Below are 19491 nucleotides of genomic sequence, written 5' to 3' on the forward strand. Positions count from 1 at the left end.
CCGCGCGTGGCCCTTACCCGTCCGCCCGGGGCGAACCGTGCCGTCGTAGGAGTGAATAAGCGGCTCACTCGTACCGCGTACGAACGGCAGGGTCTCATGAGAGCGAAAAGCGAGATACGTGTACCCCGAGCGAACGGCGGGACGTCTGTCCCGGACAGAAGGTGGAACGCACGACGGCGTCGCCAGGCACGCGCGTCACGAGCGATAAACGCGTAGGCCGAACGAATGGCTCCGGCAAGTACTGAAAACGGTAAAATTGAACGAATGTCTCGACCTTGGTCCCAAAACGGCAAAAATGAACGAATGTCTCGACCAAGAACCCAAAACAGCTAAAAAGAGGGATGCAACACGAGGACTTCCTAGGAGGTCATGCTTAACTTCGAAGTTCTGATGGGATTCAGTGCTTTAGTGCTGATATGATCACATCCAGCATGTCTCGCACCGCCTGCCCCCATATGCTCCCCGCGCGTGGCCCTTACCCGTCCGCCCGGGGCGAACCGTGCCGTCGTAGGAGCGAATAAGCGGCTAACTCGTACCGCGTATGAACGGCAGGGTCTCATGAGAGCGAAAAGCGAGATACGTGTACCCCGAGCGAACGGCGGAACGTCTGTCCCGGACAGAAGGTGGAACGAACGACGGCGTCGCCAGGCACGCGCGTCACGAGCGATAAACGCGTACGCCGAACGAATGGCTCCGGCAAGTACCGAAAACGGTAAAAATGAACGAATAGCTCGACCGAGGTCCCAAAACTGCAATAATGAACGAATGTCTTGACCAAGAACCCAAAACGGCTAAAAAGAGGGATGCAACACGAGGACTTCCCAGGAGGTCACGCTTAACTTCGAAGTTCTGATGGGATTCCGTGCTTTAGTGCTGATATGATCGCATCCAGCATGTCTCGCACCGCCTGCCCCCTTATGCTCCCTGCGCGTGGCCCTTACCCGTCCGTCCGGGTCGAACGGTGCCGTCGCAGGAGCGAATAAGCGGCTGACTCGTACCGCGTACGAACGGCAGGGTCTCATGAGAGCAAAAAGCGAGATACGTGTACCCCGAGCAAACGGCGGGACGTCTGTCCCGGACAGAAGGTGGAACGAACGACGGCGTCGCCAGGCACGCGCGTCACGAGCGATAAACGCGTAGGCCGAACGAATGGCTCCGGCAAGTACCGAAAACGGTAAAAATGAACGAATGGCTCGACCGAGGTCCCAAAACGGCAAAAATGAACGAATGTCTCGACCAAGAACCCAAAACGGCTAAAAAGAGGGATGCAACACGAGGACTTCCCAGGAGGTACCCATCCTAGTACTACTCTCACCCAAGCACGCTTAACTTCAGAGTTTTGATGGGATCCGGTGCTTTAGTGCTGGTATGATTGCATCCAGCATGTCTCGCACCGCCTGCCCCCATATGCTCCCCGCGCGTGGCCCTTACCCGTCCACCGGGGCGAACCGTGCCGTCGTTGGAGCGAATAAGCGGCTGACTCGTACCACGTACGAACGGCAGGGTCTCATGAGAGCGAAAAGCGAGATACGTGTACCCCGAGCGAACGGCGGGACGTCTGTCCCGGACAGAAGGTGGAACGAACGACGGCGTCGCCAGGCACGCGCGTCACGAGCGATAAACGCGTAGGCCGAACGAATGGCTCCGGCAAGTACCGAAAACGGTAAAAATGAACGAATGGCTCGACCGAGGTCCCAAAACGGCAAAAATGAACGAATGTCTCGACCAAGAACCCAAAACGGCAAAAAAGAGGGATGCAACACGAGGACTTCCCAGGAGGTCACGCTTAACTTCGAAGTTCTGATGGGATTCAGTGATTTAGTGCTAATATGATCGCATCCAGCATGTCTCGCACCGGCTGCCCCCTTATGCTCCCCGCGCGTGGCCCTTACCCGTCCGTCCGGGGCGAACGGTGCCGTCGTAGGAGCGAATAAGCGGCTGACTTGTACCGCGTACGAACGGCAGGGTCTCATGAGAGCAAAAAGCGAGATACGTGTACCCCGAGCAAACGGCGGGACGTCTGTCCCGGACAGAAGGTGGAACGAACGACGGCACCGCCAGGCACGCGCGTCACGAGCGATAAACGCGTAGGCCGAACGAATGGCTCCGGCAAGTATCGAAAACGGTAAAAATGAACGAATGGCTCGACCGAGGTCCCAAAACGGCAAAAATGAACGAATGTCTCGACCAAGAACCCAAAACGGCTAAAAAGAGGGATGCAACACGAGGACTTCCCAGGAGGTCATGCTTAACTTCGAAGTTCTGATGGGATTCAGTGCTTTAGTGCTGATATGATCGCATCCAGCATGTCTCGCACCGCCTGCCCCCATATGCTCCCCGCGCGTGGCCCTTACCCGTCCGCCCGGGGCGAACCGTGCCGTCGTAGGAGTGAATAAGCGGCTCACTCGTACCGCGTACGAACGGCAGGGTCTCATGAGAGCGAAAAGCGAGATACGTGTACCCCGAGCGAACGGCGGGACGTCTGTCCCGGACAGAAGGTGGAACGCACGACGGCGTCGCCAGGCACGCGCGTCACGAGCGATAAACGCGTAGGCCGAACGAATGGCTCCGGCAAGTACTGAAAACGGTAAAATTGAACGAATGTCTCGACCTTGGTCCCAAAACGGCAAAAATGAACGAATGTCTCGACCAAGAACCCAAAACGGCTAAAAAGAGGGATGCAACACGAGGACTTCCTAGGAGGTCATGCTTAACTTCGAAGTTCTGATGGGATTCCGTGCTTTAGTGCTGATATGATCGCATCCAGCATGTCTCGCACCGCCTGCCCCCTTATGCTCCCTGCGCGTGGCCCTTACCCGTCCATCCGGGTCGAACGGTGCCGTCGTAGGAGCGAATAAGCGGCTGACTCGTACCGCGTACGAACGGCAGGGTCTCATGAGAGCGAAAAGCGAGATACGTGTACCCCGAGCAAACGGCGGGACGTCTGTCCCGGACAGAAGGTGGAACGAACGACGGCGTCGCCAGGCACGCGCGTCACGAGCGATAAACGCGTAGGCCGAACGAATGGCTCCGGCAAGTACCGAAAACGGTAAAAATGAACGAATGTCTCGACCAAGAACCCAAAACGGCTAAAAAGAAGGATGCAACACGAGGACTTCCCCGGAGGTACCCATCCTAGTACTACTCTCGCCCAAGCAAGCTTAACTTCAGAGTTTTGATGGGATACGGTGCTTTAGTGCTGGTATGATCGCATCTACCATGTTTTGCACCGCCTGCCCCCTTATGCTCCCCGCACGTGTGTCACGCCCAGAAATTCCTCACACGAATTTCTGAACTTAATTGTGTATTAAATCCCTGTCCAGGACCAGCCAGGGTACACAAAAAGACAATGTTGATTACATAACCATCGTGCTTAGAAACAACTAAAAATTACACTTATTCTAGCGGAAATGCAGCGGAAAGGAAACAATTGTAGACTAGCTCCAGCGGGTACGGCTCCAGTCCACAGGCAACGCTTCGACGGCGGAACCGCTCACTCCTGAGAGGCACCACCATCGGACTCGACTTCTAGCTCTGGGGTGGGAAAGTTAAGCAAGGCTGAGTACAAACCACCGTACTCAACAAGTAACACGGACAAGGGGAAAAAATGATGCATAGGGATTAACAAGGACAGGTTAGGGTTAGTTGCAAAAAAGCAGCAGTTAAACAAGTAACAGAGATTAAGAAGAATAAAGGTAATTTAATACAGTAAAGCATAAGTAAATAAACAGTTGTAAAATACCACAACACTGTCCAACGTTACACCACGTTGCAACAGGCCCAACCACTACTCAACGTTACACCACGTTGCAGTAGTCCCGAGTGATAACCAATTACTCATGTTATTAAAGGTTCACTAATCACATTGAAGCTGGGAGCTCGCCCGTAACCGTGGGCACGGCTATTCGAATAGTTTATACTCTGATCAGAGGTGTAGTACTGTACCTACAAGACACGACTCCACTACACTTGAACGTGCGCTGACATACCACCATGGTATACCGGAAAGGAGACCGTGATAGGACCCGTTACACAACACTCCCTATTTAATCGTACCACACTTTAGGTTTCACCCCCTCCTTTACACCAAGTCGGGCAGTCCCCTCTTGTGCCTTGGTAGATCCGGAAGCAGCAGAGGCTTTCGTTACACCACGATTGCCCGTCCATACTCCATCACGCCTACCCTTGCCTGGGTACGTCAAATAGTTCGAAGTCATGCTTCAAATCGCACTTTACCCATTTCGGCATGTGGTTAGCACTTAATTACTTCCAGGGTTTCCCGTGAACCGGTCCTTAATTGCCATGGGTGCGACTCTCAAAACTATGCACCCACAGCCCACCATTATCGATATTTTAGTTGACATTAACCCGAACCGGGTAGTGAATCAATATCTCAGCTAAACAGAACTAAGCATGATAAAATGTGATCGCACGAGCTATTTGTTCTAAGCACGGCTAAGCATTAACCTAAGCCTAACTCTAATCAAATTACCCCTGGTCCAGCAATGAATAAAGTTGGATAAACAACGGCATAATAATAAGGTTTACCCGAAAATAACACACAGTAAATACTTTGATTAAAACAATGCATACTTGAAGAAATAAAGCGGGGAATTTGCAATAATGGGTTCAATATGTTCAAGGATGAGTATCACTTGCCTTGCTCTGGCCCTTGGGGAACTTCGGCGACGATCTCGAAGTAAACCGGCTCTTCGGCGGGGTCCGAATCTAAGCGACAGAGCACAAAAATAAATAAAACAGGCACAAACTCTACTGAAACAACAAAAGAAACTATTTTTAATGGATTCTTGACAATTTTATGAATTTAATGAAATTTGAATGGACCTAAACGGAGACTAGATGAATTACATATGAATTTTAGAAGTTTTCTGGGTTTTTAGCTAAACAGAAAAGTCCTAAATCAATTATTGCGCAATTAATGGGGCTGCTGACGTCAGCGAGGAGAGAGGAAGCTGACGGCTGACAGGTGGGGACCACCTGTCGGTGAGAGAGAGGGGGAGGGAGAGACTGACACGCGGGCCCGGGGAGGAGAGAGAGGAGGAGGGGCGCGGGGAACGGCACGGGTGGGGCCCACTCGTCAGCGTGAGGGGAACAGAGAGGAGGGGAGCCGAGCGCGGCTCGGGCGGACGGCAACGACCGGCGGGATGTCACGCCCAGAAATTTACACCAAATTTCTGAACAATAGCATGTATTAAATCTCGGTCCAGGCATCAGCCCGAGTACACGCTACGACAAATTAATACACAGTTCCACGCCTTAAAAACAAATAAAAACAATTATCTATCTTCAGCTTCAGCTTCAGCTTCCACGCCTGAAATGCAGCGGAAAAGGAAAAGAAACTAAACCATCTAATCTTCAGCTTCAGCTAGCGAAGATGGCTCCACACCACAGGCACTCTCGACGGCGGACTGAACCTTACTTCAACCTTCGGAACAACCTTCTTCTGACACAGGCTCTGGCACTTGCTCTGGTGGGGGAAAAATTAAGCAAGGCTGAGTACAAATCACCGTACTCAACAAGTAACACCCAAGAGAGGAAGAATAGTGAATGCAACAGGGTATCAAGGATAGGCTAAGGTTAAATTGCACAAAGCTGCACTAATTTAGCAAAACAGTAAATAGAATAGACTGAAATAAAAGTAAAGTAAACAATTAAAATAATCATCCACTGTCCAACGTCACACCACGTTGCAACAGGACCAGACCGCTGTCGAACGTTACACCACGTAGCGACAGGGTCAACCCTCTGTCCAACGTTAAACCACGTTGCGACAGACCCAAACCACTGCCAACGTTACACCACATTGCGCAGGGTCAAACCAGTTCCAAGATTAATAAAATTATTAAAGAGGTTCAACTAATCCCAGTGAATCTGTCAGTTCGCCCAATAACCGCGGGCACGGCTATTCGAATAGTTTTACTCTGCAGAGGTGTACAACTTTACCCACAAGACATGGCTGCCAAGCATGTTACCATGCCCCAACGTATCACCACGATACCTCAGTACGGAAACCATGATAAGACCTTTCGCCTAACTCTCCCTAGACAATCGTACCACACTTCAGGTTTCACCCCCTCCTTTACACCAAGTCGGGCAGTCCCCTCTTGTGCCTTGGTAGATCCGGAAGCAGGAGAAGCTTTCGTTACACCACGATTGCCCGTCCATACTCCATCACGCCTACCCTTGCCTGGGTACGTCGAATAGGGACAAGCTAGATTACGAGTCTCACCGTTGCCCATTCTGGCTTGTGGTTAGTATGTGTAAGACCTTCAGGGTTTCCTGAGAACCGGTCCTTAATTGCCATGGGTGCGACTCTCAAAACCATGCACCCATAGCCCACCATAAGCAATATTTTAGTTGTATTAATCCTCAACGGGATATTAATAATGATTACAACCATTAAAGGTCTATTAAAGTGTAACAGTAATTAAATAATAATTGGTGAGCTAGTTGAGCTAAGCATGGCTAAGCATTGCCTAACCCTAAGTCTAGTTAAATTAACCCTGGGATGACAATAATAATAAATGGGGATCAACGGATATATTGGTAAATGCCCAATAGATAAATAAAGTAAATAGATTTGAATACAATGCATGTTTGAATGTAAAAGCGGGGGTTTTATAAACATAGGTTCAATATGATCAAAGAAGGGTGCCACTTGCCTTGCTTAGACCCACAAGGAACTTCGGCGACGACTTCGGGAGCGAACGGCGCTGCGACGGGGTCAAAACCTACGACAAACAAGGCAAAACCAACAAAACAGGCTATAAAACTACTGAAACAGGGAATGAAACTATTTTTAATGGGTTCTTGGTATTTTCCTGGATTTAATGAAACTTGAATGGACCTAACCGGAGACTAGATGAATTACTTATGAATTTTAGAAGTTTTCTGGGTTTTTAAACTAAACAGCAAAACCTTATTGATTTATTACGCAATTAATCGGAGGGATGACGTCAGCGTAGGAGTGAGAGGAGGCTGACGGCTGGGGCCCATTTGTCAGTGGGAGAGAGGAGAGATTGAGGGGATGACACGTGGGCCGATCTGTCGGTGGGGCTTGCTGACAAGCAGACCCCACCGGTCAGTGAGTCAAAGCAGAGGAGAGGGAGGGGACTGCTTGGCCGAGCCGAGCAGCGCGCGGGCTCGGGCAGCGGGGAGGTGGCGATGCGGTGGTGGCGGACGGCGGCGAAGGCCGGCGACGGGGACAGGGACCGACGATGAGCAGCGCGCGGCCAAAGGCCAGCGGCGCAAGACCGCGCATGGCCGAGCGGGTGTACAGCACGACGGCTAGCGAGCGAGCAGGGCAGAGGGCGGCGTCTGGGGACGACGCGGAGAGCGGCAACCGGCGGGTGACGCGGACTGGCGAGGGGCGGCACAGAGAACGGCGTCCGATGGGTGACTCGGAGAGGAGGGCGACGGCAGCGGCACCGGCTCGGCGGCGAAGATCGCTCGACGGCAAAGACGGCCGGCGGAGGATTTTATGGTGGCGGCTGGTGCGAGCGGCACGCGCGGCCAGCAGAGGCAAGGTGAGGCAGCAAGGGGTGCGGTCAACGGTGCGACGTGGAGAGGCCGGTGGCGCGGCGTGGGGGGGAAACTGCGCACGTGAGGGCGTGGCGCGACTGGTGGCAATCGGCGATGGCGACGACCCTTGGTGGCGCACGGCGGCGAGGAGGACCAACGGCGTCGACGCGCGAGCATGAGCCTAGAAGAAGAGAGGACGGGGAAGGAGGAACAGGCGATGGCATCGGCCGAGCGGCTCGGGTGATGGCGCGGGCTCGGTGACGGCGAGATCGAGAGCGGCGGTGGCGCGGCCAGATGGCGACAGGGATGCACGGCGCACGCACGCCCTCGGTGACGCGCGGCGAAAACAGAGGAAGGGAGAGAGGAGGAAGGAGATGCTCACCGGGGTGGTGGGACGGCGAGAGGCGGTAGTGATGGCCGGCGGAGGTGCACGGCGAAGGCAGCGTTCGGCCATGGCGATCGGCGGCGTGGTCTCGACGGCGGTGAAGCGCGGCGGTGAGAGGCGAGCGCGAGAGGGAGCGAAGGGGGCGGCAGCACGGCCAGGGGAGGAATTTATTGGGCGGCCGCCGCGTAGGGCGGGGAGGTGGTTGGTAGCGGCGCGTGGCACGCGCATGGCGCGCGCGGTGGTTGCGCGGCACTGGCGGAAAAAGTGGCCCGTCTGTTGGGCCGGCACAAGTGGAGCGGCGGCCGGCGCGTGCTACAGTCGGGCTGGCACGGCCAGCGCGACGGTGGAGCAGCGCGACAGTGAGGCGAGGACGCGGCGCGACCGCGCGGGCGAGCGGAGGACGGGGACAGTGGCGCGGGCACAAGGGCGCGGCGCCGGCTGGGGCGGGGAGGTAGTTAGCGGCGTGGCCAGGATGCAGCGCCGGGATCTCCGGGCGGCGGTTGGCGGCGGCCGGGGAAAGCGGAAGGAGGGTGCGGCGGCGCGAGCAGCACGCGCGCGCGTATGCGGCAGCACCGCGCGCTGTGAGCGACAGCTCGGGCGCGCGACAAGGCGACGTGAGTAGGAGGCAAGGGCGCGACGCAATGAAGCCGGGGAGGATGGTGAAGGCGGCGGCCGGCAGCACACGGCCGCGACGACTTCGAGACCGACGTGCGGCGCGACTGAGAGGGAGCAGAGTGGCATCCGTGACGCGACGGCACGGTGCACGGCGAGGCGGCGGGGACGAAAGGGAGCACGAGGGAAGAGTGAGGTGGTGGCGTCGGCCAAGCAGCGGAGCAGCATGGCGGCCGAGCGGCGGACGCGACCGGAGCGGTGGCGCACGACGGCGGCACAACCGGAGCGACGGCGCAACCGAAGCGACGGTGGCACAGGCGCGGCGAGGGAGAGCAACAGCACGATGGTGTCAACGCGGTGGCAAAGCGGTTCGGTGCACGTGAGTGGCACACAGCCCGGTGGCCATGTCACGGCGCGACAACGGCGACGAGCGGACGCGGCACGACAGCGACGAGCGCGTGCGGCGGCGAAGCGCGGGTGCGAGGACGTGGCGCGTGACGCGGCGGCAATGGCCATGGTGACGGCGAGGTGGCAAGTCGCGGCGCGGGCGCGAGCACGGCGAGGCGTCGGGGACACGGCGCGACTGCGCGGATGCGACGCACGGTGGTGAGCGCAGCGGCGAGGCAGAGCGGAAGCGTGCGTAGGTGGATGGTGGTGCGGGCAGCCGAGGTGAGGCGACGACGCAGCGTGGCGGCTGGAGGAGGAAGACGGGACGTTTTTGCCGGGCACAATAGACATATCTGCTCAGTCACAACATAAGGAACCCCCAATGTTCCGATAAGCCTACCCGGCCTGACAGCTTTAGTTGAATGATCTGATCCCGAAGCTAGCTTTCTACTTAAATTGCTATGACTGGCCAACTAATGATCGGACTACCTATCTTGATGCTTTGAATCTGTATTCAGAGCTTTTTTCCAACTACCGGGACTACTAATTTCAAGTACAAAGCTCTCCTATGAATATGCTACTGCTCTTACTTTCTACCTGAATCCGAGCATTGAAGCAAGCTCTTTATCGCACCATAACCGAGTCTCTCCTTGCAGCTCTGACCAATCCACCCGTCATTGCAAATAACTGCTCCTTACTCTTTGACTGTATGTCAATTTTTGCTTGATGTCTGGCTCACCGGATCTGGTACATGAAAAAGCCATTCCTTTTCGCTTTCCTTCAACCACTCAGTATACTTTTTTACTGGAAGAGTCAAGCGAAAGCAATTAGTTTAGAAGGAAGAGGAAGACCTAGGGGGCTTACGTCCTCATTTCACTCTTTTTGCTCCTGCGAGACACGACTCAACTACTTTTTACAATTGACAGGGTAGCTCGGAGGTCAGATGAAGGGTCCTCCCCATAAAGATAGATTGTACTGGAAGGTTCAGATGAAGGAAGGGCTGAAACAAGGCAAAAACTTTAAAATGGGGTAAATAAATATGAGCAATCCGTGAGAATAGCAAACCCCTATCTCTTATAAAGAAGAAGATAGATAGGTCCACGAGTTGAGACAGAGAAGTTCTGACTAATCAAGTAGGAGTTTACCCACGAGAGTCAGAGGCTGCATCATCAAAGGGGTATAGAAATAATTCAGAAGCACTATGGCCTGAAGCGAAGGGCAGGAACGAACGGAATCAATGTGTTCCAATTTATCCGGAGTAAGGACAGCAGCTGAGAAGAGACAAAAAAATAGCGTAGACAAAAGATAGGACCAGATCATGCGAAGAACTCTTCGCCCTATTGATTAGGAATCTCGATCAGAAACCACCAGGCCATGTCTCCCGATAAAAGATGATCCCCACAATGGATGTCAGTCCTTGGCTTCTGTACCCTTCTTTCTAATCAATTTAGACCTTAAATGAATAGAACTACCCATTTTTTTTCTATCTATATTGCGATGTCTCACTTGGAATGGAATGCAGTACGTTGATCCAGACTGAATGATGCACTTTGGGCCTTTAGGAAAGAGGGTCCTCGATCGAGAGAGAATCTGTAAATGATGCAAATGGTTCGGGAAATAGGTTCCTCAGAGCACACAATTCATTCATAAGCTTTGCTTTCTTTGACTTAAAAAAAGAATGATTCTATTCTCTTAAAAGTAGGTCGAATCCCCTATACCAATCTGCCATTTCTCCCCGACTTGGTCTGCTGGATGGAATGCTGCTTTTAGTTCTAATAAATCTTGATATTGATTCCATAGAATATCGAATGGATTCGTTATGTCACGACGGTCTTCGCCGCAATGCTTAGCTCTTTCCGATATACGGAGCAATTCACGTCTATATCCCGAACTCGATTTGACTGCTTCACTTCATCCTTTAGCTAGAAAACCCTAGATCGCATGCCGTAAAGGATGGGAATTAAAGAACGCGGCCACTCTGTAATCTATTTCTCGTGTGTCATCTTCTGAACTATACCCCAATCCTCGAGAACTCTTAATTTCTCCATCGAGTCCTCTCACTCTGTTGGTTGGCGGGCACCGCATTTTCTCGAATTGTTTGAACTCTGATTTCAGGATGGTTACGGGAAATTTCACTCTCTTGGCTAATTGTACCGTCCTTTCCTCTAGGTATTGAGATCCTTCGACAAGTTGTTCTTCCCCCGAAGAATCGTCACCAAAGACATTCTTCCATGGGTTTTTTACATGGGGGGGGCTCGGTTTTGTAAAAGATTATGGGTTTGTGTCGAATTATTTTATTCTTCTTACCCAGTCCTTCGGTGGAATGATGATCATACAAAGCTCATGAATAGGATTGACTTCCCTAGGGCAAATTGCTTTTGAATGTTTTTCGGGAATTCTTTCAATCATTAGGTTTTATACCTGTCGGTATCGGATTCATAATCTTCGCGTGGTTCAAACTCCTCTTCTTCAAAGGGATAGTTCAAGGGCTTGTTCATTATTTCGTCGTCTGATGAAGAACCTTCAGTGCTTGAAGTCTCCTCATCCGTTTATAATCCAAAGACTGGAATGGGTTTAATCATAGCCACCTGTTTTTGGGGTGTGTTAGCAGCTAGGTTTTTTCGGAGGAGGAACCCTGGTATAATCAGGAGTATTGGGTTTCTTGGCGTTGGATGAAGTTTCAGCCACCTGTGAGGAAGAGGGTTCAGCTTTTCCACTCCAACCATTTTTCAAGGTTGTCATTTCTTCCTTTGAAAAGAAGTATTGGGCGTCTTTATGGCTTATCTCGTGTATTCCAAAGGGTCTCAGACCCCTAGCTATTCTTCTTTGTTTACCATTCTTTACATATTTGAAGCACGGGAGAAGGAAAAAGACTTTCCACTGTCCTAAACTAAGGACGGGAAGGAAGAAGGCGAGCATATCCTCTAAATTGATTATCCTCAAATCAGCTCTTCCTGGGGTGGGGTATTGTCTGTCCCGATAAATAGATAATTCCAGGAGTAATAAATAGGAGTAAAGTATTGATATAATTGGAATTGCAGAAGCAAATACCAATTTACTAAAAAAAGAAAAAAGTATCTAATCTAAAGGGCTCATTTTCTTTTTTAGGATTAAACAAAAGGGTTTGCAAATAAAAGCGCTAGTGCCACAACTAGTCCATAAATTGTTAAAGCTTCCATAAAAGCTAGACTAAGCAATAAAGTACCTCGTATTTTACCTTCTGCTTCTGGCTGTCTCGCAATACCTTCTACAGCTTGTCCTGCAGCAGTACCTTGACCAACTCCAGGCCCAATAGAAGCAAGCCCTACGGCCAATCCAGCAGCAATAACGGAAGCTGCAGCAATTAGTGGAATGCCTAGTTTGACTAGTTGGTTCAGTAGCAGAAACAACTTATTTCCCCGAAAAAGACCTAGCTTCTTGGACAGCTCAATCCGGTGCGGCAGGAACGAATGAAACGACTAGTGGTCCTCGGAACCCTACCCGAGCTTATATTCCTTGCTTCAACGCCCGCGCCTTCCGTGGAAAAGTACTAGTGCTTCTTATGGAGCAAGAAAACGGATGCGCGTGCTAACGCTTTCGCGCTAGTGCGCTCAATCCGTTGCTTGTTCAGTTGGAAAGCCAAACCCAGGCCGCAGGTAACGCTTGGGCATGCAGCTTCTCTTTGGACAGTTGTCCTGTTTGCTGCTCCGGAACTAGTTGCTAGCTGGTGCTTGTGAATAGACTAGTGCAGCAGTTGGGACAGCTTGAGCTGAAACTAATAGTTGCCCGGCCCCAGTTTGTTCTTTTAGTTCTGTTGTTCTGTAGTCAGTTAGGCTAGCCCTACGCCTTGTTAGAATCCCAGCTGTATAAATCAGGTTGCCCAGTCCTATAGTAGTCTAGTTCAGTTGGATCGACCAGTGCTAGCTCAGTAGGAACATATTGAATAGGAGTTACAGCCCCAGTTTGCCCAGTAGGAACGTATTGTTGTCCAGTTGTTCCTTCCCCCGACTCAGCTACTTCATTCTCTAATAGGCTTGTTGTACCCGGTCTTGCTATTGACTCCCTAGCTAGCTCAGAAGGAATGCCTAACTCTGTTGGGACAGATTGGACAATTGGAGCAACCGATAAACCAGCCACAGCAGAAACAGAATGACTAGTTTCAACAAGGCGAGCAGGAGAAGCTACTCTCTTTTTAGTCGCATCCGTGGAAGGAAAGGATTTTTATATCGCATATCGAACCGGTGAAGCAAAAGACTTTCTCGAGTGAAACGAATAGGTCTGGTGCTTCCGAGCCAGCAAGGGGACTAGTTTCAACAAGGCGAGCAACCCCAGCTATATGTATGTATCCAGCTCAGTTGGAAAGCACTAGTTTACTTCCTCGCTACCGACCCAGGTACATTCTTCTTTGGACATGCCCGGCCCTAGCTTATTGGACAGTTGCAACGAAACGAGTAGGTGTATCGACTAGGACTAGTAGTTTTAGTAAGTGTTCCAAGGGGTAGAATGACTAGTAGTTACAGCCGTGGAAAGATATCTAATTCATTTCGGCGCTCTTTCACTGCTGTGCCTCGCTACCGACCAAAAAGCTACGGAGCAGCCTCTACCGCTTTCCCTACTGTTCTGGTTGAACTAGGGCGTTGGCTGAGCGACCACCTTCTTCCAGTATTCTTAGCTTACTGTCAGCTTCCTGCCTGATCGGTGCTGACTGACTGTTCTTGCTTGTCTTGGGCCTGCTCTAGTTTTGGTGCAGCTAACTAAGGGTCGAATTTCGTGACTTGATGAAGAGGAAGCCGAGTATCTTTGGTCTTGAAGAGTCAGGCCAATCCAACCGCTTGCTCCTGCCCAACTCAGTCTCAGTCGTACCATAATGCGCCTGGACTCAACACTTTTCTTGCTCCAAGACCACCCTCTAGCCCTCATGTCAAATAGATGACAGAATTGTAAACAATCATAGAATGATTTAAGCTGAGGAACATAGAGGTCTCTCCCACCATTTTTGTCATATACCTCTTGAATAGTGTTGAAATCACACGCCACTAAGCAGGGGCCTAAACCAAGTGGTTTATCTTAGCGTGCTAGCCGCTGCTTCATTTCGTATAGCGATAACGCTTTCTCTTTCTTAGCGCTCCACCCCGCGGAGAACTCTGGTTGCGCTTTGGTTGGCTTTCTCTTTTTTTCTATTTTCTCTGACTTGACTCAGCTTGACCTACTTGACTCAGCGGTTAGAGTATCGCTTTCATACGGCGAGAGTCATTGGTTCAAATCCAATAGTAGGTAAAACCGGCCGAAACCCCCGCTTTTGCCAGCATGACAGCAAGCACAGACTGGCATCAAGGAGTCGAATGACCAAAGCATCGGTTGCTTCCACTTGTTTGTTGCCTTCTTCGACCGACAGACAAGGAACCCCCCTCTTTTTCTCTTCATGTATGTGGGCTGCCTGCCCCGTCCCGAATGGACGAACAGGAAGAAGCAAGCTGAAGAAAGGCGCGAGAGAGAGTTGATACTCCCCTCTTCCACAATTAGGTGAAGACCAGGAGGGCCGTCCACCTCACGTCAACCTTCCACTTCCCTCACCCGAGAATTGCATTTCCGCTTCAGCTTCCTTACATCCTTCTTTATTCAGGAACCTTTTAGAGTCGGGGGGGCGTATCCTTTCTCTTCAGGGTTCCTATAGAAAGAATCTCAGACGGCTTTCATTAGATTATGCTTCCTTGCCCGTGTGGAACATGTGTGAGCATGATTATTTCCCAACAAGTGATCCGACTGGAAGAAGTGTTATATGAGGACTTCGAGATCAAATAGAGAATCTGTCTCTCCATTCCTCGTGAGCCACTTATTTCTCCGAAATCAGAGATCAGAGTGATTTTCCTCCTTTTTCCCAAATAGTCGACGGTCTTACACCATCTTCCGCCGGCATGAAAAGTAAACAATGGTGAACCCCTCTTGCATCTCCTCTTTCAAAACCCTAGCCTCGATCGACATGTTCTTCCAGCACGAGCCGTCCTTTGCAGAGTTGCTTCAGCTTCTTTACTTCCACCTCTATATTGTTTTTGACTGACCTTGGGTATATAATGTTGTACTCCAGGTGAAACTCTTCTCAAGCAAGCCGAAGAGCTATCGGCGCATGAAATGCTGTTGGGTGCCGCTTTGTAAGATTTTGGGGAGATTAGCGCAGATATCGAACATGCGGAGCAACTGGTGGATAAATATGCGTTTTGTGCAAAGCAAAGGGAGTCCTTGGAATGCATTTCCTATAGAAAGCACTCATATCGATGTGACGAAAGCTTTTCTTTCTCGATGGTTCTTCTGGTTTAGTTATTCGATTGAGAGGAGTAAGAGCTTTTGAGAAGCCTCCATAGATCGGTGGAGGTGGTGCATGAGACAACCTGAGGAAGAATCGATGGGGAGATAGACGAGAGAAGCCAAGCCAGCAGCAACAGGTCTTGACGAATCCAGGTTTCGTAGGCCGGGTTTGGGGTGGCTGTGCCATTGGCGAGTACTAAGGTAGGGGATGGTGAAGAAATAGTGCCTTCGAGGTATTCAATAAGGCCATGGCCCCACAGGAAAAATCAGTGATTGCCAAAGTAGAAAGTTGGAATCATCCTGTTTAGTGTGTATGGGGTATTGAAAATGAATAGAGTTAATCACTGTGTGAGACTGAGGTAGAGGTTGGGGGGTGACTAATAGCAGTATTGTCAGTGGTAGCCATGGAGAATTTGAAAACTAGAGTGTATCCGAAAAAGGGAGTTAAGAAAGAGATACAACCAGATTGGAAGGTAATCAGATTTCTATGTTGAATTCTGGGTCGATGATTGAAGAAAACGATTAGTCTTGCTGAATTTGATGAAGACCTCTGGCTTTGATTGTGTGCCCTTTCTTGTTCCTAAGGATTTCTAACCAGACCTTACCTTAGGCTGACCTATACTCTATTATCAAGAAGACTAAATAGTGATCGACCCGCCATCATCTCTTGCCTGAACTGACTTACCAGTCACTGGGCCGAGAACACATGATCGAGGGAAATTTCTTTCATCACTACGGTTTTGCTGATTGACAAAACGGATCTCTTCCCTGTGAGCCGCCTTCAGGAAAACTGCACCAAAGATGTGTCTTTGTTCGGTTCAGATCAACAAAGCATTTGCTAATACCAGTCAGAAGGCGACGCTATGCAGCTCCATTTCCTCTTAAAGTGAATGGCCTTCCTATTATATATAATATTTGGAGTGTAGGAGTTTTTCATAGAATGGGGTGTAGGCAAATACCAACGTCGGTGATTATAGGGAAATAGATGCTTTCTTACTTATGTTCTATACTAGCACATCAGCACCTACCTTTTCTCATTGCTTCGTGAGGGTAGACAATTGCCTGACTCGTACGTAACTGGGCCTGTTGTTTTCTAGTGCTTGATAGTCTGTAGTATAGTCTATGAAAAGAAAGAAGTCACTTGTTCACAAGCCAAGAGTTCCATTGACTCCTCTCTTATCTACGTTCATGCTTACTTAACCTGTAGTGAATGGAATAAAGTAAGAAGTCTTTCCTTTCCACACTCGTAACCTAGAAAAGGTGTAATTAATGGGAGTCGGTACAGATTGGGTGTAGTGAAGAATGGAACCCCCTACTCTGACTTGGTCTAGTGAATGTCAGTCCGTACTCATACTCGGTCTAGTGAATGATAAGTAGGTAACAGTGAAGTAGTCGGCGCACCGTCTATAAAGAAGCACACGATCTAATCTACTCTTATTGTCAGTCTCTCTATAAAGAAGAAGCACACCCTCTACTAGAATCTCTTCTATGTTATTGTCTCTAGTGTAGAGTTTTCCCTGTCATATGGCCCACTCTGAACTTTACTCCCAAAAACATCTACACTGCATCAAGCCCCGTTGTAAGCTTGCTTTGAAGTTTTATTACATTCAAGAAAGCACTAGATATTCCATTGGAATGAGATGGAAATCTAGGTCCATCCGTCCGTGACAAGACCAGGAAAGGGCCATCCTTACAAGATCACAGATGAATGAGAGGTGCTTGTAACTGTGCCAATGACTTTAGCATTCTATTGAATGAAATAGAAAGTAAATCTCATTCTTGACTGTTGTCTACTGCCTACCACTAGATTCTTTATCTGTCAATTCCTACTCCTACTACCTGTCAGAACAATGACAGTTAGCTACGAGAATGTCAGAAAAACTCCACTTTATACCCGCGTTACCGATTTCCACTACGGTGAGTTCCGAGACGAAGCTTGCCTACCCTTTGAAACAGCATGGGCCAGCTACTATTCATGTAACGTTCCACTAGCCTCTACTAAACATTCTATCCTACTAAATTGGCCACTGTTGGCAGAGAGCGAGGTTGTCCGACAAAACTAATACCTGAAGAGCCTAAACCTGTTACTAGCAACACTCCAGAGAACATAGAGAATGATAGGAAGAAGACAAATAGTAAGAAGAAATGGAAGAAGATGGTTCTAAAACTAAACCACCAGACTGATTCCTCCATTTGTAGATATAGCCTCCCACATACCTACCTCGCTTCATCCACCCCAGACCAGCCAATAGAAGAAATAGAAAAGAAAGGCTTTAGATATTACATTAGATTATGCTACCTTATAGCCACTACGAGAATTGCATTTCCGCTTCAGCTTTCTCCTCCGTCTTCAAAATAACCAAAAAGTTCCAGAGGCATCTTCCATTCATTTCGATTTTGGTCTTTCTGCACCATATTTAGATCTTCCCTTTCTACGATCCGGAATTCCCAGTAAATCCTTGACTCCTCGAATACGATGGGATTTCACACCTGGCGAATCTTTCACTCTACCTCCTCTGACTAAGACTATAGAGTGTTCCTGCGAATTATGACCCTCGCCTGGAATGTGAGCAAATATATCATGTCGATTGCTCAACCGTACTTTTGCTATCTTGCGTAGAGCTGAATTAGGTTTTTTCGGTGTTCTCGTCGAAACACGCAGGCATACTCCTTGCTTCTGGGGACATTGATCCGAAGCTCGAGTACGGTCCGTGCGCTGTTTTTCTTCTCTACCATGACGAATCAATTGATTTTTTGTAGGCATCCCTCTTTCCTATGTCCTTCCCCCCTTTGCCCTTTCACTAGTGGTTACTCCCGATCCGAAGCACCCCTTTTCCATTCATAGAGAAACCCAATCGTCAAAATCAATAAAAAGGCCATCATGGACCAAGATCCAAACAGATCAATCTTGTTAGGAGGTACTGCCCAAGGAAAAGAAAAGGTGACTTCCAGATCAGGGATAATAAATAAAATAGGAACCGGGTAAAATCGTATATCGAAACGACTTCTGGCATCACCGGAGGGATCGGAACCACATTCGTAGGCCGACAATTTTTCTGGATAGGTCGAACTATTGGAAGCAAATGGAAAAGGAACACCGAGTGGAATCAAAGAAACTAGCGGACTGATCACTAAATAGATACAAATAGGTAAAAATTCCGACAAAAATGCACTTTCATAGCCGTTTATAAAGAAATCTATCTGCAAATCTTCGATGGGTGAGCCACCCATTATATGGTCGCGTACTTCCGGTAAAGTATAGTCCTCCGGGGGCTCAAGCACTCCGTACTGGAAGGCTTCACTTGCAGTCCCATTTTGAACTAAATCCTGGTACTGCTCTTGAAGAAATTCTGGATCATTGCTTTCCCCATGCACACGTTCGGCCGCAGCCAGAACTTCTGCGGGATTCCTGCCAATCATCAATTTCCCCATTTTTTCGTGTATAGCCGCTTGATATTCAACTACTCTTTCATCGGTCGGGTTAAGACCTGGATGGTCTTCATAAATTCCTCTAGTTGACTCCGCAGAAGTTTCATTAACTACACTACCATTGGATCTTTCTGTCATAGTTCTAACAGAACTTGTTGTGGTGGTAGGGATAGAACTAGGGATAGAACTCTCGGTGGAATTCAAACTCGCCTCATCAAACTGAAAGATACGGCGCTCCCTTGGGAGATCCCACGCGGCACTTTCAGCTGATCTAGAGCTTGTTGCTGCTTGCTCAAAATCCAATACACGGCGGGGGCTCTCCCTATTAAAATTATTGAACATCGCGGAATTTACCATCTTTGGAAGATCTGCTCCCAATCCCGAAAAGAGAAAGGGAGACTTTTTTTTATTGGCGTGGGTGTTTTTTTTCCCCAACGAAAAACAAATTAGAACACGAACTTCCATGACAAAACGAAATGCTAGCTTCCCAGTAACGCATACACTTCCGCGTTTGTCCATCCCATCGACGAGGGCCAATGAGACTACTTACTATACGCGTTTTCTTAGGAGCAACATGAGACTTGATTTCCTCCATCTCTGAATACGAGTTTCCTGTTGCCGATTTAGGCTTTCGAGCAATCCGAAGCAAAAAACAAGTTTCGAAGAGGAAAGTACCAAGTTCCACATAGGGAGGATAGATTTATTTCTTTCGAAACCTACTGTACTAGGCCATGCATACATATAAACCTAATCACGCCTACTCAAAAGAAAGAACACTAGCTAGCCCTTCTGTGCTAACTACTCTTCCTAAACCTGAACACCTGTTCATACCGATACATACAAGGCTATCCGTT

General features: G+C 49.5%; 1 protein-coding gene, 1 non-coding gene and 1 pseudogene across 2 annotated transcripts; all 3 read right to left on the reverse strand.

Moving 5' to 3' along the window:
- Positions 1 to 1262: 1262 nt before the first annotated feature.
- On the reverse strand, positions 1263 to 1380 carry LOC121055903. Its single transcript, XR_005812886.1, has one exon. It is a non-coding gene; the product is annotated as a 5S ribosomal RNA (ribosomal RNA).
- A 1718-nt stretch (positions 1381 to 3098) lies between these two features.
- On the reverse strand, positions 3099 to 3216 carry LOC121055840 (annotated as a pseudogene).
- Positions 3217 to 17406: 14190 nt separating this feature from the next.
- LOC121055827 lies at positions 17407 to 19279 on the reverse strand. Its single transcript, XM_040529186.1, has one exon. It carries the CDS (start codon positions 19154 to 19156, stop codon positions 18017 to 18019), a length of 1140 nt encoding a protein of 379 aa, XP_040385120.1. The 5' UTR covers positions 19157 to 19279; the 3' UTR covers positions 17407 to 18016.
- Between the last annotated feature and the right edge of the window lie 212 nt (positions 19280 to 19491).

The sequence above is a fragment of the Oryza brachyantha genome, chromosome 11 (genome assembly GCF_000231095.2).
Source record: "Oryza brachyantha chromosome 11, ObraRS2, whole genome shotgun sequence".
Lineage (NCBI taxonomy): Eukaryota > Viridiplantae > Streptophyta > Magnoliopsida > Poales > Poaceae > Oryza > Oryza brachyantha.